The 27,740-nt window shown below is 37.4% G+C and overlaps 2 protein-coding genes across 2 annotated transcripts; one reads left to right on the plus strand and one right to left on the minus strand.

Annotated features, from left to right (window-relative positions):
• Nucleotides 1–21,552: 21,552 nt before the first annotated feature.
• LOC135845141 (small ribosomal subunit protein eS19-like) lies at nucleotides 21,553–22,733 on the minus strand. The gene is made up of 4 exons (XM_065363608.1): nucleotides 22,578–22,733; nucleotides 22,175–22,265; nucleotides 21,933–22,102; nucleotides 21,553–21,849 (listed from the first exon to the last, which is right to left on the minus strand). Exons 2-4 carry the CDS (start codon nucleotides 22,261–22,263, stop codon nucleotides 21,590–21,592), a joined length of 519 nt encoding a protein of 172 aa, XP_065219680.1. The 5' UTR covers nucleotides 22,264–22,265; nucleotides 22,578–22,733; the 3' UTR covers nucleotides 21,553–21,589.
• A 209-nt stretch (nucleotides 22,734–22,942) lies between these two features.
• On the plus strand, nucleotides 22,943–27,664 carry Fen1 (flap endonuclease 1). The gene is made up of 8 exons (XM_065363599.1): nucleotides 22,943–23,188; nucleotides 23,262–23,364; nucleotides 23,436–23,602; nucleotides 23,683–23,792; nucleotides 23,865–24,068; nucleotides 24,143–24,361; nucleotides 24,434–24,616; nucleotides 27,185–27,664. The coding sequence occupies exons 1-8, from the start codon at nucleotides 23,107–23,109 to the stop codon at nucleotides 27,257–27,259; spliced, it is 1,143 nt and encodes a 380-aa protein (XP_065219671.1). The 5' UTR covers nucleotides 22,943–23,106; the 3' UTR covers nucleotides 27,260–27,664.
• Nucleotides 27,665–27,740: the final 76 nt, after the last annotated feature.

The following is a 27,740-nucleotide window of genomic DNA, read 5'->3' on the forward strand; positions in this document are numbered from 1 at the left end:
ATGGTCCATTTGACAAGCACTCACACGCGGTGGCGTGTAGAGTCATTGAAACTATTGTAGGAGAATAAAAAGACGTCAAAAGACTGAGGAGCTCTAACTACTACTTGATGAAAGACTACATACGGCTGACATGCTAATTATATCGCAGAAATTTTCAAAAAGAGGAAGTTTTTCGGAAGGTGGTAACGATTTTTGGGGGTTTATTTTTTGCTTATCAGGCTTGATTTTGAATGGGGTCAAAAAAGAATTATTTTTGTATCATGGATGATATTGAATATCTTGCTATTTTTTAATTAGTCAAAATTTGAAAAATAGTGGGGTTAGTAGGTAGCCAAATAACTATTAGAAAAGGAGTCAATTCGAAAAAGAGTCTTTTGTTTATGGTTTGTTGATTAAAATACATAAAAGTTGCTCACTCCATTTCTTAACTTATTCGAGTTTTTTAGTTAGATCTTGAGCTATTTTACATATTTACTGACGATGTTGGTTCGTTGTCGATTTATTGACCTATTGTAGAAATTTGACCTACATTTTTTAAGTTTTTATTTACGTATGACTGACTATTTTTCCCAAATTCCGGTTTTTTCCTTAATTTTTGAGTCATATTTTTTGAATTTTCATTTGTCATACGTATTTTTATCTAATTAACGCGCCATTTTTTAACCAGGTGTGACTTGAAAAATGAAGAAGATTGTCGAAAGTGATTGGATCTTTTATATAAAAAAAAATTTATGTCACCCTGGGTTCTTTAATTCTCTCATTGGATCGAAAAAATTGTTGCGTACAGTATGAAGGGTGGTAAAATATGTCTACTCCTGAGTCCTAACCTAGATGCTATGTACATACTTAAAGGAATAAAATTTAAATATATTTTTAAATTTTTACGAATATTGATTTGTCCATCAGTTATGTAGTTGGGGTATCTCCTTGTGAGTGGATATGATGTTGTTATATCGATTAAATATTTACGTATCATCTCTATTTTGGCAACTACGATGTGTTTCTCAAACTGTTGAACAAATGTAAAATATTAGAGAATTTATATTTATAAAATTTGACTGACACTCCGCGTGGGTCGAATTATTAATGCTAAGCTTATTGTTAGTGTTTAGTGCTAAAGCTTAAAAGTGAAATTTACGAATTCGATACAGTTTTACTTATTCTTCCGGGTTTGGTTCAGGGGTTTGCAGTGCGCGTATGTATCTGTTGGGTCCTGAATTAAAACTTTGGATTATTCCTGCTGCTCGGCGGACCTCTGGGTCCTGTTCCGATTCCTCAGCCCAAGACTGTAGATTTTGAAGGCGTACGAATGGTTGAGGCATCTCCTCAGCGCTACGAGGTATTTCAGTGCCATTTGTCATTCGGTGACTGGCCACAGGTCTCGAGTTGGTAATTTCAAACGTGTCGTTGGCCGTTCGCCGAATCGTGCATCTAAGTGGCTCGCCGGAGTCGCTGGCTTGGAGTGCTTCTGTCATTGTAACGGGTTGTTTCGTAGCTAAATTTACTAAATCAAAATCTTTAGAAGTGGATGGGGTCGGATTATTGTCGACTTCCATCAAAGATACATTTGAGTTAGGATTATTGGTATTGATTAATATGTTCGAACTTGACGAAGTTCCTGGCTGTGGAGATGGTTGCATGGTTTCGTCAGTAGATAGGTCTATGGCTGATTCCTGTGTAGCTTCTAGTTGATCAGCTGAGGTTTGATCATTTCCGGCTGCAGGTATGGTAGGTGGTAGTGGCAGGATGTCTCTCTTCTTGTTGGTCTCTGGTATGAATTGTCGGCGAATAGCGTCTATGGTCTCGTCATACATCGTTATTGGGTAGTATGGACCGGCGCTGTTCCAGTTGGGCAAGTGTTGGCTTATCATTGCGAAAATACCTGGAATTCGAGTTATTTTCACATCTAATATGCGTGACCAATCATAGTAGAGAGCGTCTGAAATTTGAGTAGAATTAGTTAAATTTGCTTTGGGATGTAAGATCAAAGGCAATATAATTAATTCTTTTACGGCCCTTGTATTAAGCAGAATGCATACTTTTTGCATATTTTCGAAAAATTTATCTTATGGTGTGCCGCACTGTATATCATACGTCCCTATCAATAGCATGATTCGAGCAGAGATTTCTTTGAAACTTGAAATGAATTTTACGAGGTCGTCGAGTAATAGATCCTGTCGGTAGAATTCGGTGCTTACTTGGTGGGTGTAAGGCCTACCTAACGAGAGATTTTTTATAATGCCATATACGTGTCCGTCCCCTATCATGAAGATGTTATAGGTGAACAGTACCACAACGTATCTATCTTCATACACCTCGTATGCCGCCGCTGTGAAGCCTTTTGGGAACGAGTTTATGGGATAGAAAGGAATGAGTTCATTGGAATCGGTTCCAAAGCGTTTACGGTATTTACTGTGATTATTTCCTTTCTCAGCCGCAGTACCTCGTTTTTGTTTTGGTGGTGGAATTCGTGCCTTTTTGGAAATGTGAGTACCTATCTGACCATACTCCTTTGATTTTTCATCGCCGGCTAATTGGTTGTCGAATCGGGATTCATATTTCCTAATGTCGTCATCGAATGGGTCGGAGCTGATTGGCCGTTTTTGACCGCTACTTTCAGTCGAGGATCCATGTGGACGAGGCGTTGAGGCACGAGAATTAACCGGTGTCACAATGAGGGTACTAGTCGACGGCTTCGGAAGAATTGATCGATAATTTGTAGTCGGAATTTGAACGAGATTTTGCGTGCATAGGAAAATTGGTTGATCGGTAGGAGTCGGAGGTGGAGCATTTAATGGGGTTGAAATTACTGACGGTGGAGGAATATTCATATTAGGAATTGGAGTTGTGATATTGGTCGGAATAGAGGCATATGACATCGATGTCGGACTGTATATTGGAGATTGCGGTCTATAATGCGGTGGCGTAAAAGAACCTATCGGGGTGTTCCTGGCCCTAATATTAGCATACAGATTGCTGGTTTGTTCATCTATCAGCATGTTGTATCGAGCCTGTAAATTTGCGTATTCTCTTTGAATGTCCTCATATTGAGTTCTCAAAGTAGAATTTTCACCCGAAATGTCTGACACTGTGGCCTGTAGGCGAGTGTACAGATCGCGTTGCATCGTGAGTTGGTTGTTTAAATCACGAATTCGCGTATCGTTGTGCATGTAATGCACGATTTTTGAAGAATGTTTCACTACCGAAAAGTCAGTCCCACATAATTTTTCTCGACAACCTCGACGCATACACGTAAAAATTTTCATGTTATGAGCATTGGTTTCCATACTCTGGATGTAAAAGTTGTAGATGCAACTGTAGTGAAAAAGGTGTAGGCACTTAGTGATCGAAATTCTATCCCTACCTGTGACTACGTCGGGTCCACAGTGGGTTAATGGACGACTGCATTTGTCGCATATGAGTTCGCAGTGGTTCATAATGAGATAAGTAAAATTCACGAAAAGTGGGGAAACGATAAAAAAAATTAGCGAAAAATCAAGCAATCCTGAATATTGCAGTATGCCACTAGGGGTGTGCTGCAAGTACATATACGAGACAATGCAAGATGTGAAAAGCAAAATATAAGTAAGTAGAAAAAGTGTCGATCTCACCAAAGGTAGAAGTATGTCCTCCTGGCACTGGCTTCACTACATATATGGTGGTCTGTTCTTTTTGCTATGTACTTTGGACGTGATTTTTTGACTATTTTGTCTTTTGAAATAGTGTCCCTACTCCTTTTTACATGAATTTTAGTGCGTTTTAATTTTCTCGCGATGTTTATGCGTAAAAAGTCGAGAATCGAAGGGTTTGTTTTCAAAATAATGACCGAGAGCGAAAGATATGGGTATGAAATAGAAGATAAGAAGTTACGCCCTTAGGTAATAAAATTTTGGGAGTGTGAGAACGTGATTTTTTGGTGGTTTGTAATTTGTGAAAAATTAGTTGCCATAAAAGTCATCGCAAAGGGATGAAGATCTCGGAAGGAGAGTCTTCTATGTGTCTGATATTTTAGCTATTGTTTTTAGTTCTTTTAATAATTTATTCGTGGATCGGATTAGTAGAAAAAAGGCAGAGAATCGGTTCGTCGCCTACAATGTGTGGCTTATGCGCATGCTGTTTGTATGTATTGCACACCCTTGCTACTGGTTTTACGCGGTGGGCATCAGGTCATTAAGTAGTTTACTTTTTACGAGCGTGTCACTGTCCGCGGTCGTAAACACGTTAACTAGGGTGGTTTTCTCACTTCGACTTGACAGTGATTGATACGAGTGTTGAACTGTCGTTTTACAGTAGCGCTGTACATCGTAGTTAGACGATTTTCTCTATGCTTGTTCTGGAATGATAGTATTAGTATGGAATTCGTATTTTATCTAAAATTAATAATAAAGCTATCTACCAATAAATTATAATAACTTAAAACTATTGTTGCCATTCTCGTCTATATGGTCTTGAGTTTTTTAGGTCATTTTTTATGAAAGAAATCGTTGTATTTTTGAATCAATGATTTATGTAATTTTAATATTTGCATTTGAAGAATGCAAATTCAATATGTTCATGTAGGTGCATAAGGCATCATGTGGATTATAATTTTTGTATGAGCGATTTTATTCTAATGCATTGAGTATAAATATTTTTGGTCGTATCTTGCTGTTGGGGCAATTGACATCGGGCCGAAAGGATTACTCAATGCATTGCTTTTCAGAATCTCGGTTATAGTAGTATAATGATCCGATTGTGCAATTTATTTGCATTTGAAGAATGCAAATTTATATTAGTTGTTTAGGTGCACTAGGCATCTTGTGGATTATAATTTTTATAGACGAGTTTTGGTTTTTATGTACAAGTTGTACGCATTTTTCGCGTCTATTTTTGGTCCTTGAACATTCATCTCTATGTATGAATAATTACGTATACTTGCCTGCTTTTCAGTAATTGTGGGACAATTGTCAGATTGGCATTAGGTGAGTATACCTCCTTATTCAATGTTCTTGACTTTAGGTCAAAGAATAAAATACATATAGATATGAATGTTTATCTGTTGACAATAGGTATATGGAGTGTGCATTTATCTATTCTCTTTTCTGTAATTCTGTGTGAATTAGACGAATGCACGCTTCCTCCTATTTAGTGAACCTGCGCGACGAAAAGGCAATGTTTTGACGAGAGTCAAGGCCGTTTTCGGCATTTGGTTTACTAACACAGTGGTCATATTGTGTAGGGTCGACAGACTGGTTGACTATAAATGTGCATTCTTTCAACACGTGTGTTTGAAAAATACGTCCTTTACCTGATTACAAATACTTTTTCTATTTTTGTGGGTTTTTAATTTTTTCTTCGCGTCGCGTAATGAATACTCGGATTTTGGATTGAGCGTATTTTTGCCCCATAAGGCAAAAAGATGAGTTCCTTAATTACTTGGGTGGTCCCATCTTTTGTTGTTTTTATTGGGATCGACTACGACTTCGACTGAATTGGTTACAAATTGTTTTTTCCAATAAGATTCAGGTTGAGGTCGTCCTAATCTGGCTCTTACGCGATCGGAAATTCGGATGATAGGTAGGGGGGGATATCGAGAATTGTAAATTTCTTCCTGGGAGTCGTTTTGGGATTGAGATGCAGGCTGCTGCGTTTCTACTAGTCCTGAGTCAGGTGGAGAGTTTTGATTCCTTACCTGAGAGTCATTTTGGGATTGTGTCGCAGGTTGCTGTGTCTCTATGAATCCTGAATCAGGTAGAGAATTCTGCGATTTCCTAATTCTTTTGAGGATTACTATTGGGTTTGACGTTAGCGTGGGCTCTTGGGATTCTATTGTTATCTCTTGGTTGTTATTATTGTTGTCAGGAGTCTGTTGAGAATCTGGCAACGTTAGGTCAATTTGAGAGTTATCTGGAGAGCTGGTTTGAGGGTCATTTTCCTTATCTGGGGGGCTATTTTGAGAGTCGTTTTCCCTATCCTTTTTGGGTCTTCCCCGTTTTTTGGATTTTGGGGTTGAGGTCTCAGGTGCCCCTTGAGAGGGTTGATCGTCATCGTCAGTTTGGGATGATTGGCTATAGATGGTTTCCTGCGAGTCGGTTAAAGGGTTTTTCCTTGGCCTTCCCCTATTCCTTTTTGGCTGTGAGTCTTCGGCTACAACTGCCCCAGAAGAGGAGGGAGGTGGATTTGCGAGGGTAGCACCATCTTGGAATCGAGAATCTAGTTCATTTTGTGCTGCACGTTCGGCTCGAGCTTTTGCGCGGTTTTCTCGTTCTAACTGAGCTTTTGCGCGATATTCTCGTGCTGCTTTTGTGACCTCTTTCATAACAGCTTGTGACGCTCGACTGAAGTCTTTGTTACTAACGATGATCTCACTCTCAATATCCTCGTCATCAGAATTTGAATCATTTTCCTCTTCTTCAGAGTCGTTTTCAATATTATTACGATAGTCTGTGAGGAAGTCTTTAATTTTTTGTTCTAATGTCCGAGAGTCGATGTGGGATTGTAAGCAAATTTCGTCTTTTAATTTTTCCAAATTTTCTTTAGTGATGAATAAGGTTAATTGGCGAATATTTGCCACACGTTCGTCTGTGGTATCATCGGTTGGTGCTAATAAGTAGCAATTTTGTCCGTTTCTCTGAATAACTACAAAGGGTCCTATTTTCTTTTGATATAGTTTCCCAGAAGTCCCTTTTTCGCGAGACGATAATTTATGGTTGGTCATAAGGACCCAATCGCCTGGTTCGAAAAATGTCGGATCGAGATGTTTTTTATTGAAAGAGGTTTCCTCTTCGATTTTCTTAAGTTTGCGTTTTTCACGAATGAAGGTCTCAACAATTTGGCGTTGAGTCATATCAAAGATTCTCTGCCTTTGTTCCTCCATGGTATAGACAGCTTTTTTGGCTAAAGAGTCGGCTATTATGTTAGTGTATTCGTGTTTGCGAGCAAATACATGAATAAATTCTAACGCGTCGAATTCTTTTTTCAATTCGAGAATTTCCTTAAACAACTGTTCGTGATGAGCAGGTTTGTTTCTCGAATTTTTCCAATTATTTGTTTGCCAAGAAGAAATAGTATTGTTGAGTGCCTTAATTGCGTAATTCGAATCGCTCAATAACTTAACTTTTTTAATCTCGTTATCTTTCAAAATTTCGAGTGCTGTTTTGATTGCGAGTAGTTCTGCCAGGTTATTAGATGTCGGATAATCGGGGTGGGTGATGCGCTCGGAAATATTCAATAAGGATTCTGGTGCGAAGCAAATCCCTATTCCTGCGATTGCATTGGGGTCGCCGTTTTTTGAGCACGCGCCGTCAGCAGTGACTCTAGCATAACCGTCCCTATCTATTATCAAGTCTACGTTGGGGTCTAGTGTTTGACTTAGGCATTGCGCGACTGTAATAGATGGGATTTCCTGTTTTGCCAATTTGTCACTGAGTTTTTCAAGTTCGCGAGGGAAATTGAATTTTAATTTTTCGTGTGGAATTTGGGATGTGATCGTATCCAGAATGCCCCATGCTTCATTTGGTTTAAATCCGAACGAGGTTGGGGTATTGTTGAGTTCAAGCTCAATTTCCTCAATGACGTCGTACCACCCTATGTGGGAGCGTTGAGGGTCATAATTCGCGTTGGTTTTGACGCGAATTTTATCACCTATACTTCTCATAGTTCTTTCGACGGAGGACGATTGAGGGTTGTAGGCACTTGTGTGTGCCACCTGAATTCTATGGGATTCAAGTAAGTCGTACCAGGCGTTCGAGATAAACTGGCATCCGTTATCGGTAATGACTTTCGTAACTCGAACTTTCTGGTCTTTGATGTTTTTAATGATTGAATCCATCCTTTGACAGACTGACTCTTTTTTGGTATTATACAGGGTCCTAATCCAAGTACGGTTTGTAAAAACGTCTTTCGCTACTAACAGGTATTTGGGCTCGTATTGATTCACTGGCAAAGGGCCAAATATGTCGACGGATAATACATCCCCGAGAGCATAGGCTTCGATTTGGGCATATTCGATTATCTTGTGTTTTGCGTAATTTTTGTTTACTTTGCACACGATACAGATATTACAAACTTCGCGTATATATGTCAGGGAATTATTGTGGTAATATATTCTCCTGAAAATTACGTCGAGTTTGTTGGCTCCTACGTGGCCGTAAGCGCAATGTAAATAATCGGCTGTGTCGAAAAATAGGTCATCGGGGAGGCATGGAACTTTGGATCCCTGTTCGATTTTTCGTAAAAGAATTTTTTCTCCTTCGGGGTTCCTAAAAATTTCAAATCGTGACATTTTTGTTTTTTGAATGTCTCTTTGTTTTTTGTTGTTAGGAGGGACTCTTTCTTCAAGAATTTCTATGATCTTTTTACAGAAGGGATCATATTTTTGATGAAAGGCGATGTTTTGTAGCCTTTGATTAAGTTCCGAAATGTTTTCGCTTAAGAATTTTAGCTCAAAAGGTTCGATACCTGTCTCAAATTTTTCTGTCTCGATATCAGTTAGGTAGTTTTCTTCTTCGGGAGAATCCACAATCTGGACACTATTTATCTCTAAGTCTGGGGCTTTTATGTCGTAAAGCTTCTTATTAGAGGTAGTTATGTCGTAAACTAAATCGTAACAATTTGAGATAGTGATCCAGTGAGCTGCCTTCCTATGTGTTTGAGCAATTTCGCGAAAACGGTTTACAATGGGTAGGAGGTTCGATCTTACATGTATTCGTCGACCGTGTAACCAAATTTGTAATTTTTGAATGCACTTTACTAAGCACATAATTTCGCGGTCAAAAAGCGTAAAGTTTTTCTGATGATCTTTAAACGCGATTGAGACGAATAAGATGATTCGTTTTTCGGTTTCATGCATGTAAAAAAGAACTCCATTCATTGCGTCGTTTGTAATTTTGGTATCAAGGAAGAGGTCCCCTTCTTTTGGAGCTTGTTGGAGCTTAAAGTCCTTACGAAATTCAGCTTTTAGTTTTTCGAAAGCTTTTTGTTGGACTTCAGTCCATTCTACGGGTACATCTCCCTTGGTAAGTTCGTAAATGGGGTTAACAATTTGCGAGTATTCGGGGATAAAGTCCCTATAGAGTCCTGTGTTCCCTACTAGGGCTAGAATATCGTTTTTCTTTGAGAGAGAAAATTTACCTCTTTTGGTATGTTTTTTCTCGAATTCATCCAACTTCTTAATTTTTTCGTTTTGTTTTCCCACCCCTTGATCAGAAATTACGAATCCTAGGTGGTCTGCGCAATTACGAAAAAATTGGGTTTTGGTTGGGTTTAGTGTTAGGCCATGTTCGCGAATTTTTTGGAAAACTTTTTCTAATCTAGCTATGGTTTCTTCGAAATTTTTTCCCGATATTTTTATGTCGTCTACGTATTTCGTGATTCCATCTTCGTTATCGATGACCTGATTTATCATGAGAACGAATTCGCCAGACGAGATTTTTAGACCATAAGGGAGTCTTATAAATTCGTAAACTTGCCCTTCAGATTGGAAAGCTACGAATTTTTGCGAATCTGGGTGTAGTACTAATTGCCAAAATCCGGCAGTGAAGTCTAATGTACAAAATAGTCGGTCTCCAGCATTATCATAGATCATGCTGGCTATAGTATTCGGCTCAGTAAGTACATTAATTAAGAACTTATTTAATTCGTCTGCATCGAGGCAGATACGAATGTCCCCGTTTTTCTTCACTACAGGAGCTAGGGTGTTAATGTAGGGTGAATGTGAATATTGAATGATTTCGAGTTCGAGCATTTTCGCGATTGCGCGACGTAATGCTGGGAGTAGTTTTTTATTGGGTCGAAATTTTTCTCCTCTCCAGGGTTTGAGATGTTCATCACCCTCTTTGAAGTTGAATTTTACTTGTTCACCTGAGTATATTCCGGGGTTTAGATCAAAAATATCGTAAAATTTTTCCAACCTCTTAAATCCTTCAGTCGATTGTTCCTCTGTGATTGAGCCATTTTCAACGGCTGCCTTTAAATCTTTACGTAAATTTTCACGGAAAGTTTTTATAGCTGTCGCTTTATCCTCAATAATCTCTTTCTCCACTTCGGTGAAACTTGCCCCTGCCATGTAATCGTACATTCTGAGGTATTCATCTTGCTCCTCGAATGTCATAGAGTATACGGTGAGGGCACTTTGGAACTCAATTGTGGGCATAAAAGGGATTACGAATTCGTCAAGATGTTCTGGCTCGCATATTAGCTCACGCCTGTGGATACTTATCGTCATACGTAGGTGTTCCATTGAGACTCTACCCATTAAAAATGTTTGACCAGGGGCGTCCATAATGTAGAAGGGGGCGCTAATTATTAAGGGTCCTAATGTCATTTCTATCTGGGCGAGGTGTGTAGCTGCTACAATTATTGAATTGTCTGCAAGTTTGAGTTGGACTTTCTTTTTCAACCTAATAAACTTCACACTTCGGGGCGCTTCTTTTAGGAATGTTTTCAGTACTGTTTTTGTGAGAACATTGGGAAGTGCTCCGGTGTCTAATTGCAGTGCTACTTTTCTCTGACCTATGAAGACAGGTACGACACATGCGGGGTCGTCAGTGCGTTGTGTGACTATTTGACGTGAGATTTTGGGCTCAGGTTCTCTACAGGGTATCGCATTGTCGATTGCGTCGATTGATGTAAGTTCATGTTTTATGTAATTTACCAGGGGATTTTTATTTTTACGTTTTTTAGCATTTCTAATTTTTAATCGGTTTTCGTTAATTTTGGATGCGAATATTTCGCCTAAATTTTGGTTTGGAATCACTTGAGGGTCGTTTTGTAATTCTCTGAATGCAGCCCTAATGATTTTGCCTGGTTTGGATTTTTCGGAATTTGTGATTGTTGTTATATTATGAACCGGCATAGTTGCTCTTCCCCACATCTCGCCTTGAGTATTAGTATAATTTTGCTCTTGTTCCATTGAATCTACGTGTTCAATCCATGCCTCAAAATTTCTCTGGCGTATTAATTCCATAATAAGAGAGTTTCGAACATCGCGATATTCAAGAATTGATGGGAAGTATCGTTTAATTGCGGGTACATAATGAAATTTTTGTTCGATCGGTAGAAGTTCTTTGCGATTTCCTGTCTTGGGTCGTGTAAAAAATCTACCTTCGTCACAATTTACTTCCGTTTGTAAAAATCGTAGGGCTGGGTTTTTCCAAAAAAGTACTTTTGAGTGGGCCGCTATGCAAGCGTACATGTTTTTGAAATTTATATACCTATATAGTTTCACATCAGGCTCGTCTATATTGCGCGGTTTTACCAAAGGAAATAAAAGAATTATGCTTTCTGCTTTCCTATTTAGTAACAAGTCAACGATGTTTTGTAATTGTCGTTCAATTACTCGGTAAGGTTTGCGAGAGAAGTTAAATTCTAATTGTCCTGCCGAGAGTATGTAATTTGAATACGGTGGAAATTCAGTTTTTGATAATCGATTAAATAAAGTTTCAAGAGGAAGTTGGTCGCGTAAATAATTGGGTAGTTGACTTGATAGGATCACCTCTCCTCGAGCCATGTAATGTGAGAGACTGTCCCCAACCCATATGTAATCGCTTAAAATATCCTTGAATGGGGCTTTCTTAACACTAGGCGATGCCCCCGGGCTACCTAGTGATATGCGTTTCCCGAACTCAAGCTTTCAATTTCTTCTTCACTCTCTTCAGGAGACATAGCGGAGGTTATCGAACCTACTTTCAGAGTTATGGTTTGAAGGTCTAGTAGTTCGGGTTGATCCTCAAACATCTGATTGAGGAGATTACATACCGATATAGTTTCCTCTAAGTCTTCTGAGGGGGTGTCGACGAGAACATATTTGTCAGTTTTTTCATCAAATTCTACCGTTTTGACGTCGGCAGGTGGTGTACGCGGCGGTCTTGGTTTATTCGCGATTAAATTTCCGTATTTATCAACATTAAAAGGTTTCGAATTTGGTTTTTGTTGAGGTGGAGTCTGAGTGGAAGCCTGATTAGATTTTGGATTTTCTGGTTTATTTTTAGAATAAGTTGCAATGGGTTTATCAGCCGAAATTGTGGCTTCCTCAGAAGTACCTGGACGATTGTTTCGATAATTATTATTGGGTTTCTTGGCTTTCTGGGATAGCATGTCCCATAAATTTTGTAATGTTTCCTGTGGCGGATACGATGATTCTATTTGTTTTGGGGGAGGTTGCGAAAAAGTTGGGTAATTTTCGTATCTACGAGCTCAAGAGAAAGTTATTGGGACTTCATTCACGGTATCGCGTTGGATGTCAGTGAGCCTGGATAATTTATCAATAAAGTGTTCCAAAGTTTGCCCTTCTTCTATGAGCCTATTGTGATATTGTTCTGGAGTTTTATTGATTAACATTTCGATGAGGTCCTCGGCATCACCATGGCGATGGTGAGAAAGGGATCGCGCCCATCGAATCATGTTATTAGCCATGTCCTTGACGTCGTTCGCGGATATGAATTTGTATTGACAAAATTTCATCGCTTTGTTTTGAGCATGTCTGTCCCAGTAGTAATTTAAAAATTTCTTTTTTAATTCGTCGTAGCGATGGATATTACGAACTGTTTCCAAAAATTGGGGAGAATCTTTTGTAAGAATGACCTTTTTGAAAGCAAATACCTTGTGGCTTTCGTCAGCATTCGCGTTGTTAAAATATTTGTCGAAATCGTCCAAAAATTCGTGGGGGAAATATTTTAATTCGTCCGAAAAATAGACACCTGCGTTTCTCACTGAACCTGGATCAATTGGGTTGGTTTTAACCTTCCTAGTTTTGACTGGTAATCTACGAATTACGTCCTTCATGAAATTTAGATCGTTTTGTAGCTGGCCAGAGGTGTTATTCCTATCTTGTGATTCGTTGTTCAGTTGTAACATTTTTTCCAAAAGTTTTTGAATGGCAGACGAATTGCTAGCAGAGTCAATTTTTGCTTCCGATACATTCAAAGAAGTTTCCTCTAATTTTTCGCCTAGTTCTTTCAACCATTCAGTGGTTGATTCGACAAGTTTAGATTGTTGAATCGAAATGTCCTGCAATTTGTCATTTAAATAGATGGCAACCTTTTTTGCTTCTTTAGCATAATTTTTCGCTTTCTTATTTTCCTGAGTTGTAACATCGATTTTTGATTTTAATTTTGATTGCATTTTCTTATTCCAATCCCAAGTCTTTTTGAAAATTTTATAAACCTCATCGTCAGTCGAGTCCCTAATTGAATCGGGGTCAATGGGGTACGACGTATCCTGAGTACCAACACCTTCATCGGAAAGTGTATCTGAGTTACTATCATCCATATTTATACACACCGTGGTGTATTCCTGTGGCTGATCACTAAAATTATTTGAATTATGATTCTCTTCGTTCATATTCAAATCCGGATTCATTACACGAGCGGGCTTTCGGCTACTGTTGCAAAAGTCCAAAGAAATCAAAGGTTTTTCTTTACTTACTCTGCTACGAGTGCTTAAAGCTGGAGGAGTATTCATAAAGCGCGAAGTGCAAAACGAAATAGTACTGTAACCCACGCGAGTCGAAAACAGAATAATTTTTGTGACAAGTGTACAATAGTTGTATTAGCATTGACCTGTTGGTGGGAGGTGCTAATGTTCAAAGGATTTCCCCCTTTTTTTCAAATCGTCGCCTTGGGCTATTAAAAAATCTTGAGATTTATGACCTTGGCTTCGCGCCTCCGAGTAAAAGGGGTGACACTTGTTGTACAAATATACGTAAATACATAGTAGCTAAGTATCCCTATTTTAACTTATTTGTCGGAGGTTTCCTTTGAAAAATACCGCCGGTGGTGGCGGGGTTGGTGGAGGTAAACGTAAACTCTAAGTACTATTTTCCACTTCCAAAAACTTCCTGCATCCCTACTCTTGAAATTACAATATCTATTCGACTATAACTACGCTCTTTCGGAGAGCAAACTACGCCCCTATGCGCCAAGTCTAGGTGACAGACTTCTTCCCCCTTTTTTAAAGAATTTCAAGGGAACTTCAAGGACGAAAACTAGCGGTGTGTGTAAAGATTGCACCGGAAAAAAAAAATCATGTTATTTAGACAAAAATGCATCTCACCCTAATTTACAATGTTGTCCTATTTACGAGTATTTCCTTCCAACAAATAGTTTAAAAATGTGAGCAAGTAGCAGGCTGAGTAGGATTTTAAATATTTTCCTTGAAAAGCGTAAATCTACCTGGTATTGACTATGTAATTATTTCGTGAAAACGAGGTATAAAAATCTATATTAGCCATATGTAAATTTAATTAATTCAAGTTAATCAGTTCGGTGCTGATTGGTCTAAAAAGATAGCTCCGAAACTGAGGAAAAATATATACGCTAAGTTGTTAACCTTACGCATGTCATATTTTCGACACTGGTTTGGCTGTGTTGACCTTTTGTTTATAGGTCGTCCAAGGCAGTATCAAAAACGAGGTAAGAAAGTGTATTGTATTTTTTGTCTAAGTGAAAATCTTAGCTTCATGCATAGGAAAATTCTCACTTATGTTATCGAAAAAATACAACATACATTCTTTGTGGGTTTCAATAACCATTGAACATTGGAGTTCCGAGTTATTAAATCCATGCGGTAAATTATTTAAAGACTAAATAATTACGTGTAGACACCCTCTTTGCTGAAAGAGAGGTGTTTCTTTTAATGGTGCTATGGTACATTAAAAATGTCACGTATCCCTAGTCTGCTGATTACATTGAAACGCGGCATCGTCGTCACCCTCGTCTTGTAAAGGACACGATGCGAGTTCAATATCCTACTGACCTAGTTACCTACTGAATTTTTGGTACTATTTGGTTCAAAAATACTTCGTGACAAATTGGTCAATTTTGATGGGAATTAATTTTGTCTAAAAATAAATTAACCTAGGGTACAACTAATAGTATAGCTATTGGTTAGTTCTTATTCTCAGTCCGACACAAATTCATGGAATTTTAGTTGTAAAAAATAGTATCAAGGACGAGATATGAAATAAAATTAAAGTATGCTTAAACTTTTCTAATATCGAAATCAATTTTATGTTCTCAATCCGACCTTGTTTGAACCTGTTAGGGTTGAGTGACAATATCAAGGACGAGGTAAAAAATCTAAATCTATATACAGGGTGATTCGGATAAGACCTGAAAAATTAAAACCACATATTCTACTCGTCGAATTGAGAAAAAATTTCCTTTGCAAAAATTTTGAAAAACCAACCCTTAATGAGATATTTGCAATTAAAGTTGTGTAAAATATGGCAACACCGCATTTACATTTCCCTTATGTGTTACGCATTGTTACATAGCTCAAATCAGAGTGTTATCAAAAAGTGTTCCTTAGTTACGATTTCCTACTTTGATTTGAAGTGCAATCGTTTACCAACCAGCAATTTCTATTGTTTTTAGGAAACAAAATCGTAATTTACCGTGACAAATTTTGCGATGTTGCCAAAGTGAGCATATTGGTTGAGATAAATTATGTTTTATTGAGGAATAGCATTTTTTTTTTTCATAAAAGTATTTAAAATTGATAATTGAGTACAGGAAACCTTCAAAAACATTAGTTTCTAACAAATTGGAGAGTTTGTCAAAATTGAAAAATTTGATTACTCAGCATCCAATGGACCAAAAAAGAGAAATTAAAGTTTAATGAGTGTCGAATGAGAAGTACTACCGCAATCATTAATAAAAATCGAAATAATTTAATTTAACTTCAAGTTTTGATTGTTTTTCATCTAAGAAAACACATTTCTGACTTCAAAACATCAAGTTATGGACCAAAACAGAAAAGAATGATACTCTACATTTCTGAGATCTCACTTCACTTTTTCCACCACCTACCCCCCAAAAATTTTCAATAGAGACGCCGAAACGCCCAATTTTAAGAAAACAGCTGGCCCCCTTTAAAGGTCAATAACTCCGAAATGAAGCGGTTTTGGTCTATGGTGTGTATAACATTTTTTACTCCTATTTATGAGTAGAATACGTGGTTTTAATTTTTCAGGTCTTATCCGAATCACCCTGTATTTTTAAATTAACTGCTAGGTTAATTTCTCAACTTCCAACGTACGTTCCGCCCCATAAGGTTTGGAGAAAATGCTGAATGAGTAAAAGTCTAAGCATAGTGTAATTTTAGGGTAGAATTCGTAATAAGTCTGGAGCATTGCCATACTCGAACTGTAGTGAATATAGTGAGATATTTCAAGGCTAACCAAAGACTCCGATTTCTCGAAAGTCAATGAAAGTGCGATCCACAACAACAGGTATAATTTCAACTCTTGATGCTTAAAGTGGATCTCCCTACATTTTTTGAGGCTAACCAAAGATTTCATGATGGCGTTACACTCACTTCGGAGACAAACCAAACGAGGACGCAATGAGAGTGCAAGGGGTCTCTGTGAGTTTAGTAACCTTCATGAAATCAATGAAATTGCGACCCACACAAAAGATCTACGTTAAGGTCAATTGTTAATGTGGGTCTCCCTAGAGTCTTAGACTTTATAAACCGAAAATGGGGACAATCACGACCCATTTGATCTCAGTTTGGTACATAGTATCCAGGTAGAGAATCAACATTTTCGTTTCAAAAATCTAAGAGTGCCCTGTCTCTGACAGATGAAAGTTCATTTCGGACTCTCGTCTGTCAGAAACTCATCTACTCGTAATCCGAATTATTTTGATTCGTTTTAGAAGTAGGGGGACCTAACTGCAGGCTCCTCCAACTGGTCAAAAAGATCGATTTTTGAACAGTTAGGGGGTCAAATTAAATATTAATAAGGTCCCTAATTCACTACATCGAGCACCTCAAAGTGCAGACTTATTAACCCATCTTTAATTTATAAGTAAATTAAAACACAGGTCCCACGTTCAGGCGCCAAAATAATGATATAGTGGGAAAAAGCGTTACTACTATGGATTGGTATAGTTTAGAATGACTATTACTGGAGGGAAGATTAGAAATATTCCATAGGCGGGGAATATTTTCGAATACCTAGATAGCTCAGAAGGGCGTAGTTTGCTCGATCGCTCTATACATCATCTAAAGAATATACGCAATAAATACGAATTCTGTTTTACTTACTACGTATATTTACACTTTTTACATAAATTCATTGGCATACAAAGCAGTCTATAAATTTAGTGAGACAGTATGACCTAACGAATTTCTTCATAATTATGACCAGGTCACACAGTGACACAGGTCAGCCAAAATTGACAATAATCTATCAAGTAGATTTTACCCTAGTCAACAACAGAAGACATAGAATAGGAGAAGAATACATTCATATAATATATACACGAGAATGAAGCATTTTAGTTTAGTCATCGTGGAGGCAACACCATGGTCCATATCTCCACGAGAAAAGATTAATATTATGCACTATAATTATTTCAGTTGGCGTTTCCACCACTTACTTCAAACTGTACACGTTTGTCATCGCTTATCTTGGCCTGTCCAATACTGTATGCTTGATGACACTTAACTAAACGAGGTATCACTTTAAACTTTGCGAATTGAGGTGATTTCCGGATAAATCCCTCAACACCAAAAAGGCTCACGTTATTAATCGATTGATGATCGATTAATCTAGATTTCACAGTAGTATTAACCGTGCGCGGAATGGTGTAAATTGAAAAGTCTTCGTCATGGACTCCCCTCAACTGGGGCGCTTCCATGACGTAAATTTAATCAACATCGACGAATGAACCGACTATCGCGAATTGCCGAAACACTAGTGATTTCTTCAGAGTAGAAATCGTTATTATAAAGACGCTACTTTTGTCTTAATCTCCACCCCTAATTAGGGGGGACCAATAGCGCACTTGCTAAGTACAAATACTTTTACATAAATTGAAGAATTTATGTGATTTTGGTTATTTATGTCCAAAATCCCTATCTTCGGCCATAAACGTCAAAGGCTCGCGACCCTTCTTAATTAGAGAAGGGTACCGCCTTATATGAGCGAGTATGTCGCGTATATATTTGTACTTAGCCTATTTCCTAAAGTAGTTCAGACGTTACCAATATTTTCAATATAAGGGGTTCGTAATATAAGCACTACCTTACGGCAGTGGGGCCAATCTGCCCTCTATCAACATAATATGTATTTCATCAAGATCATTTATATTATAAATGATCTTTTCAACAAAAAAAAAAACACGCAAATTTTTTTTAAACACAAACGCTTGACCTTGGGGGGAGGGGCTACTACCAAAATCAAATTTGGTAAAAATGAAAAAAAAAAGTCGAGTGATATGTCAAAACGTAGGTTTTTTAGGTCGAGAAATAGAAATTTGAGGTCCTTTTTCCCCTCAAACCACTTAGGGAGGTGCTATCAAAATCAAATTTTGAAAAAATGGAAAAAATCGAGTGATATGTTAAAATATATAGGTTTTTTGGGTCGAGAAACACGAATCTGAGGTACTTTTTGTCCTCGGTACTCTTGAGGCCCCTTGGAAAGGTGCTACCGAAATCAAATTTTGTAAAAAAAAAAAAAAAAATCGAGTGATACGTCAAAATGTAGGTTTTTTGGGTCAGGAAACACAAATCTGAAGTCCTTATCTCACCCACAAGGAAACCTCCTGAGGTGTCACACTCTGATTTGAACGGGACCGTAATTTTTGGAAGGAAACCCAAATTTTCAGCTGCCCAAGTTCATTTTTCGATTTTTGGCGAATTTTTGAAAATCCAAAATTGACTATTTTGGTGATTTATGTTTTTTTTTAAAAGTAGGTACGTACTTGATCAATAAAAATGTTCAAAATAAGCCCTAAAACTGATATTAACCTCCCAAATCCAAATTTCTCCATTTCCAGCCATTCTGGAGCCTCCAGTGCGATTTTTCAATTTCTCCAGAATTTTCAATTTGCTCCAGAAGGCGTGAATATGAAGTTGGGCAGCTAAAAATCGAGTTGTGTGTTATACTCGACCTATTTAACGAATTTATCCACATTTGAGCCGATTCTGGAGCGGACACCTCAAGAGTGGTTTTTTGACCAGCTTTTTTTCAAAATAAAATAATCAAAAATCAAAAATTTCCCGTTTGCGAAAAAATTTTCGAAATTTGCGCGAATCGCAGTACTTTGTCATGAACTAACCTCACGAGGGCAAATTTCGCCATTTCCAGCTTTTCTGGATGCTCCAGCGCGATTTTTCAATTTCTCCGGAATTTTGAATTTGCTCCAGAAGGCGTGAACATGAAGTTGGGCAGCTAAAAATCGAGTTGTGTGTTATGCTCGACCTGTTTAACGAATTTATCTACATTTGAGCCGATTATGGAGGCTCCAGTGCGATTTTTCAATTTCTCCAGAATTTTTAATTTGCTCCAAAAGGGGTAAAATATATGAAGTTGGGCAGCTAAAAATCTAGTTGTGTGTTATGCTCGACCTGTTCAACTAGATTATTCACATTTAAGGCGATTCTGGAGGGGACACATCAAGAGTGGTTTTTTAACCAGCTTTTTTCATAATAAGAAATCCAAAAAAATCAAAATTTTACTGTTTACGAGGAAATTTTCGAAATTTGCGCGAATCGCAGTATTTCGAACACAACAAACCCCCTGAGGCTGAGTTCAGCCATTTCCAGCCATTCTGGAGGCTCCAGCGCGATTTTTTAATTTCTCCAGAATTTTCAATTTGCTCCAGAAGGCGTAAATATGAAGTTGGGCAGCTAAAAATCGAGTGGTGTGTTATGCTCGACCTGTTCAACGAATTTATCCACATTTGAGCCGATTCTGGAGGGGACACCTCAAGAGTGGTTTTTTGACCAGCTTTTTTCATATCTACTTGATAAAAATATCTAAAAATTTAAGGGATGCCCCTGAAAAGCTGGAAATGGCAAAATTCGCTCTTGTGTGGTTAATTAATGACAGAATACAGCGATTCGCGCAAATTTCTCCAAAATGGGAAATTTTTGATTTTTGAATATTTTCATTTTGAAAAAAAGCTGGTCAAAAAACCACTCTTAAGAGGTCCCCTCCAGATTCGGCTCAAATGTGCATAAATTCGTTAAACAGGTCGAGTATAACATACAACTCGATTTTTCGCTGCCCAACTTTATATTCACGCCTTCTGGATCAAATCGAAAATTCTGGAGAAATTTAAAAATTGCACTGGAGGCTCCAGAATGGCTGGAAATGGTGGAAGTCGGCCTCAGGGGGTTTGTTGTGTTCAAAATACAGCTATTCGCACAAATTTCAAAAAAATTTTCGCAAACGGGAAATTTTTGATTTTTGAATATTTTTATTTTGAAAAAAAGCTTAGTCAAAAAACCACTCTTGAGGTGCCCGCATGCACCAGAATCGGCTCAGATGTGGATAAAATCGTTAAACAGGTCGAGTATAACAAACAACTCGATTTTTAGCAGTCCAACTTCATATTCACGCCTTCTGGAGCAAATTCAAAATTCTGGATAAATTGAAAAATCGCGCTGGAGCCTCCAGAATGGCTGGAAATGGCGAAATTTGGAGTTGGGGGGTTAATATCAGTTTTAGTACTTATTTTGAACATTTTTATTGATCAAGTGCGTACTTTTTTAAAAAAAGCATAAATCACCAAAATAGTCAATTTCGGATTTTCAAAAATTCGCCAAAAATCGAAAAATGAACTTGGGCAGCTGAAAATTTTCATTTGGGGGTTTTAGAACATGCTCTTTCCAAAAATCGCGGTCCCGTTCAAATCGGAGGCGGACACCTCAAGAGGTTCCCTTGTAAGTAGCAGGCGAAGAGGATTTCAAAGATTTACTTTTCAGTTTTCACATGACAGAATTTACCAACTTTTTAAATTTTGAGTCACTTTCAGTCAGTTTAACTATGCAATTTTTCCTACATTCCAACATTCGCACACCTGACAACGATAAATAAATAGATAAAATTTCGAGGAGGGAAAAATTTGAAAACTTTTTTGCATACTAAAGTTGAGCCCCCCCCCCTCGATTTCTACTATTTTCCGATACATCTGGAGCTTTTGGAAAAACTGAAAAAGTTGAACTGACCTTTCTCCGGAAACTTGAAAATTCTCCCGAACAAGATTTGTAAATTGTAATGAACTGGAGCAGGTGATTCGCAAATCCGAGCTGATGGTGTGAAAATTGAACTTTTTTATGTACTACCTACTACCTCCTAGTTAAAATCACAAATTTTACATAACATTTCAAAAATCGTAAATTTTCGCGTTCAATTTCAATTTTTAGTTCCTATGAACTCGAGTGTGTTAAACTTTTTCTTGCTGAAGACTGAAAATGAACTCAAAAACGATAGAAATCAATCCGGAAAGTCAACTTTTGAGGATAGATGAAGTTTCGAGCAATTTTCTACAAAAACAAGCGATTTTGGAATTTTGCAGATTTGAGATTTTCAAATTTAAAAAAAAATGCAAATTTCAAATTTTCACCTTTGAATTTTGATTTATCTGCTCTCATCGATTCAAAATGTCGAATTTTACTCAGGAATAAATTTTCAACCGCCCAAATAGACTCCAACGCCCTCTCAAAGCGATATGAAATTGCTAAAGATGAACAGTCCAGCTTTTGTTGAAGGTTCAGATCGGCTCGAGGCAGCGTATCTTTGCTTTGACGAGCGAATTGACGAAATAAAAAAGAGCAACGTATTCATAAAAATTTATTAAACAGAATATAAATTACATTATTGAGCACCAGCTGGTACTATAACTTTAATTCCGGCTTGTAGAGAAGAAACCTGCAACTGTTTCTTTTTCTTAGCTTGTTTAACTTGAGCAGCTATCCTATCAACGTCTCGTCTGCCTTGCGCTGTTAATCTTCTGCCTCTGCTTTCGGGTACTTTTTCGATTAATTTTAAATTTTCTAAAGCTTGAAGCGTTTTCCTAGCAACACTACCGGAACTTCTGCAGAAATGACTGGGACGAGTACCGTTACGTTTGCGACCTGAAACACACATTTCGTTCAATAAATACGAACAATTCAACGTACATATGAGGAATGAGAACGTTGAAAAAAAGGATACTGACCTCCGAAAATTTTAGTAACAGTGCCAACTCCGACCGGAGCACGGAAATAAATATGTCTCAAGGTAGCTGCGCATCTGGTGTAGAACCAATCTTCATCGTAAGGTGCGAGTTCTTTGAATTTTGCACTTTTTACTAGATCAACCCAATCAGGTACTTCGATTTTACCAGTTCTGTCAAAATAACGTACGGTTAGATAATGTGAAATGACTCGAGAATTTGAAGAGGAGTAAATGGTGACTTACTTTTTCAAAAACGCCGAGAATGCTCGCACAAATTTATGTTGGTCAACATCTTTGAGAGTGACACTGTCCGTAGCAGTATTGACAGCCATTTCTGAAACATAAACACAACGATGGAGATTAATCGTGGAGTAAAAGAACACCAGAAGCTGGTATTACTGATATTGGTATTGAGATGTTCTAAATGATTATGGAATCTATAGGATTCTAATTCAAATAATTCAAGTTTTCAGAACTTTACTTCTGAGGAAAAATGATAACCATGGAGAAGCAAAACACGTACGTGCAACGTACTCAATTCAACATGTTTCGTCTCCAAAGGAGAGTTATTAATGAAAATTGAGTATTTAGAAGTGTCAAGGTACGTTTAATAATTACTATAATGATAAAATAATTCAATTCTTACCGATTTTTTAATAATTATTCGCTAATTTTTGCGGCACATCGGGCAAATCACGTGAAAAATTATCAGAAGAGAAATAAGTAAGGATGTATGGTACCGGGTGGAAACTGGATAGATGGATGACGCTCAATAAGTTTGATTATGTGACGTTTGGAGATATTTTCGTAAAGATTTCAAAAATTGAAATTTTTAATTTTCATTTTTTTGAGCATAAAAATTTTTATTTCTGAAAGATATTTCAAAATTTCAACATAACTTTCATTTTTTTAAAATTTAAAATGATTTTCATGAATGTTTGGCATCATTTTCAATTTTTCGCACATTTTTCTGCTCAATTTGGTGAAAAAAATTTGAGTTGGCGACACTGTTCCTTCCGCTTACCGCCAAAAAAAAAGGAAAATAAAAAAATGAAAGCTGTAATCAAAAAAATCAATTTCGAGCCGTAATTTTTCAAAGTTTTAATTAAATCTATCTTGTTAATTAACCTCAACCAACTTTCGTAACTGCTCAGTAAATCATTCACGATATCGACATGGGTATTCAAGGATTAGCCAAGCTGATCGCTGACGAAGCAGCATCTTCGGTGAAACAATGTGACATCAAATCGTATTTCGGTAAGCTTTCCAGCTCAATTATCTCTATTGTCTTAAAATTACATTAAATCGATGATATTTCTTCTTTGTTTAGGGCGTAAAATCGCCATTGATGCGACTATGAGCTTGTATCAGTTCCTGATCGCTGTACGAAGCGAAGGCATGCAGCTGACATCGGTGGACGGAGAGACAACCAGGTGAACGAAATTGTCACCGAATCCAAATTACTGTATCGACGATGTATTTCTAATCGTGTCATCTGTTTCAGTCATTTGATGGGCACGTTTTATCGTAGTATTCGTTTGATCGAGAATGGAATCAAACCGGTGTACGTATTCGATGGTAAGCCACCTGAAATGAAATCCGGTGAATTGGCTAAACGTGCTGAAAGACGCGAAGAAGCTCAGAAGAATTTAGAAGCTGCCGAAGAGACTGGTAATTTCGAGTTACATCACTGTTATTATATTATCGAAATTGAATCGATGTATTAAAAAGTGTTTCGATTTCATCATCAGGTGATAACAACTTGGTCGATAAATTCAGCAAACGTTTGGTCAAAGTTAACTCTAAACACGTCGAAGAATGCAAAGATTTATTGAAATTGATGGGAATCCCATTCGTCGAAGTAAACATCGATTTTCAACCTGTAAAATACGAATATTTAACAAATCTCTTCTAATAATCCGTTCATTTGCAGGCTCCTTGCGAAGCAGAAGCTCAATGCGCAGCTATGACCAAGGCCGGATTAGTATACGCTACAGCGACCGAAGATATGGATGCTTTAACATTCGGTTCTCCCGTTCTAGTAAGACATTTAACTTTCAGCGAAGCTCGAAAAGTTCCAGTACAAGAGTATCATCTGAGTAAAGTCTTAGCTGGGATGAATCTAACTTACGATGAAGTACGGTTTCAATATCTGCGTGATTTTAGATCCTCGATACGATGTCATATTATATTAATCGTTGTTCGATACAGTTTATAGATCTGTGTATGCTGCTGGGCTGTGATTATTGCGATAGTATACGAGGTGTGGGTCCTAAAAGAGCCATGGAATTCATCAGAGAGTATCGTAGTATTTCTAAGATAATTGAGAATATCGATAGCAAGAAGTTCACGTTGCCAGAAAACTGGAATTACGAACAAGCCAAGGAACTGTTCATCAATCCGGAAGTCAAAGACCCTAAAACTATAGAAGTAAGTTTCGTATTTCGATCTAGAAGGAAACTCCTCCATTACGTATTATTAATTTAACGTTTCGTTTTGCAGTTAAAATGGACCGAAGCTGACGAAGATGGTTTGGTCAAGTTCCTCTGCGGTGATCGTCAGTTTAACGAAGAAAGAATCAGAAACGGAGCTAAAAAATTAAATAAACTCAGAACTGGAAGCGTACAAGGACGTTTGGATTCGTTTTTCACTGTTACTCCTTCTCCAAATGCTAATAAACGCAAGGTACTTTTGAAATAACGTAATTAGTCCGGCATATGACAATAGGTGTAATTGACCCCCCCCCCCCCCCGCCGATCCTCCGGAACAACTTTTTTCTTAAAGGGGACATCCTAAGGAACATTTTAAAGCAAACTTGCCAAAAAAAAGTTGGCCTTACTTACAAAATGGCGGCCATTTTGATTGACAGGTCAGCCGAAATCGCAGATTTTGCGTTCCAACATAGGACTTGCACAAAATTTTTCAAACCGTACAAGGGTAGATCGAAAGATCATGCAAAAATGTATCACCTGTCTAAATTTTAAGTGCTAAAGTGCGTTTTTACGATTTTTGGTAAATTTTTGAAAATCGAATTTAGGCCAAAAATGTGGGAAAAATCAAAATTTTACCAAATTGACCAAGAAAGCTGAAATTTGAGATATACCCTATTTTCGACATTCCAAATCGATTGGAAACGGTTTCAATCCGTTTTGAGCAGTTCTGGAGCCTCCAGCAGATTTTTGAAACTCGAAATTCCCGCAAAATTCCATCAAATTGGAGTTGTAAAGCTAAAATTTATTCTAAAAACTAATTTCAATACGCTACGAAGTACTTTCGGTTAGTTTTAAGTCGTTTTGGAGCCTCCAGCAATTTTTTCATAATTACTGGAGCCTCCAGTAAATTGTTTAAACTTGAAATATGTACGAAATTTCACCAAATCAAGTGCACTCCGACTTCAACACGTTATTAATTCGACTGCTGGTGGGGTTAAATCATTTTGGAGACTCCAGTAGATTTTTGAAACTTGAAATTTCCACAAAAGTTCATCTAATGCGATTGGAAAGGCGAAATTCATTCTGTAAACTAATTCAAACGATCTTTGAAATCGACTACAAATGTATTTCATGTCGTTTTGGAGCCTCCAGCAACTTTTTGGTAAATACTGGAGCCTCCAGAAGATTTTTGAAACTTTGAATTTTCACAAAATTTCATCAAATGGAGATGGAAAGCTGAAATTTACTCTACACTCTAATTTTAACACCCTGTGAAGCCGACTTCAGGTGAGTTCAAGTCATTTTGGAGCCTCCAGTATATTTTTGAAACTCGAAATTTCCCCAAAATTTTATCTAACTGAGATGGAGAGTCGAAATTCATTCTGCAAACTAATTTCAATACGCTACGAAGTGGACTGCTGGTGGATTTCAAGTCGTTTTGGAGTCTCCATCGACTTTTTGAAAATTCCTGAAGTCTCCAGCAAAATTTTTAAAAAATTTCATCAAGTGGAGATGGAAATATGAAATTTACTCTACATTCCAATTTCAACACCTTCTGAAGACGACTTCAGGTGGACCCAAGTCATTTTGGAGCCTCCAGTAGATTTTTGAAACTCGAAATTTCCTCAAAATTTTATCAAACTGAGATGGAGAGTCGAAATTCATTCTGCAAACTAATTTCAATGCGCTACGAAGTGGACTGCTATCCTCTGAAGACGACTTCAGGTGGGTTCAAGTCATTTTACGGCCTCCAGCGACTTTTTGAAAATTACTGGAGCTTCCGGTAGATTTTTGAAACTTGAGATTTCCCCAACATTAATTTATCAATTAATGGAGTTGGCAAGCTGAAATTTACTTTGCCGGCTACATGGTGGTTTCAAATGGTTTTGAAGCTTCCAGCTACATTTAGGAAATTTCAATTTTCTGAAGAAAAAAAACGTCATACAATCTTTCAAAAAGTTGCTGGAGGCTCCAAAACGACTTCAAATTCACCAGCAGTCAACTTCGTAGCGTATTAAAATTGATTTGCAGAATGAATTTCGACTCTCCATCTTGGTTTGATAAAATTTTGGGGAAATTTCAAGTTTCAAAAATCTACTGGAGGCTCCAGTAATTTTCAAAAAAGTCGTTGGAGGCTTTAAAATGACTTGAAATCCACCAGAAGTGGTTTTCAGAGGGAGTTGAAATATGGAGTGCAGAGGAAATTTCAGCTTTCCATCTCCATTTTGATGAAATTTTGTGAAAATTCAAAGTTTCAAAAATCTGCTGGAGGCTTCAGGAATTTTCAAAAATCTGCTGGAGTCTCCAGAACTGCTCAAAACGGGTCGAAACCGTTTCCAATCGATTTGGCATGTCGAAAATAGGGTATATCTCAAATTTCAGCTTTCTTGGTCAATTTGGTAAAATTTTGATTTTTTCCCACATTTTTGGCCTAAATTCGATTTTCAAAAATTCACCAAAAATCGAAAAACGCACTTTAGCACTTGAAATTTTAACAGGTGTATATTTTTGCATGATCTTTCGATCTACCTTTGTAAAGTTTGAAAAAGTTCGTGCCAGTCCTATGTTAAAACGCAAAATCTGCGATTTCGGCTGACCTGTCAATCAAAATGGCCGCCATTTTGTAAGTAAGGCCAACTTTTTTTTGGGCAAGTTTGCTTCAATATGTTCCTCACGATGTCCCCTTTAAGAAAAAAGTTGTCCCGGAGGATCGGCGGAGGGGGGTGCAATTAGTCCTATTGTCATATGTCGGACTAAATGGAAAGTCAGTCCAGTGCGAAAACGAGTATTTATCTTTCATTTAATCGATATTATGTTGCAGGCTGATGACAAAAAACAAAACTCGACGAAGAAAGGTAAAGCTGGAGGTGGTAAATTTAGAGGAAAACCGAAGTGAAGCTTTATGTGTTCTCAATTATTTGTGTTAAGTTTAGTTTTACGAATCCTGAATATTTTTTACGTTTAACTTTTCACGATCCTATTTATAATGTACTCGTTTTATTTTTGTAATATTTGTAATGTATTCTTCTCGATGTAATCGTTCGTTTGTATATTTTAAGCAAGAGAAAATCACTTATTTTTGAACTTTTGTAGTGTGATTTTTCGTCATTCTCTGTTGCTTAGAAAGTAAAATAAGAATTGACTAACTTATTGAAAAAAGTATTCCAAATTCGGATACTCTCGATACTGTGAAATTTTATATGCAAATTTACGATGTAATTTTTTCTGCCAGTTTTTTTTTCTAGTATTATTGTCAATTGTAATTATAATATTAAAAATATATTTTACCATGCGTAACTGATGTAGCTCGTTTCTCTCTGATAAGTGATAACAGTGTAAAATTCGTGTCAGTCTTTTTACGTGATGATTAAGAACAT

The sequence above is a fragment of the Planococcus citri genome, chromosome 1, assembly GCF_950023065.1.
Source record: "Planococcus citri chromosome 1, ihPlaCitr1.1, whole genome shotgun sequence".
In the NCBI taxonomy this organism is placed as follows: Eukaryota; Metazoa; Arthropoda; class Insecta; order Hemiptera; family Pseudococcidae; genus Planococcus; species Planococcus citri.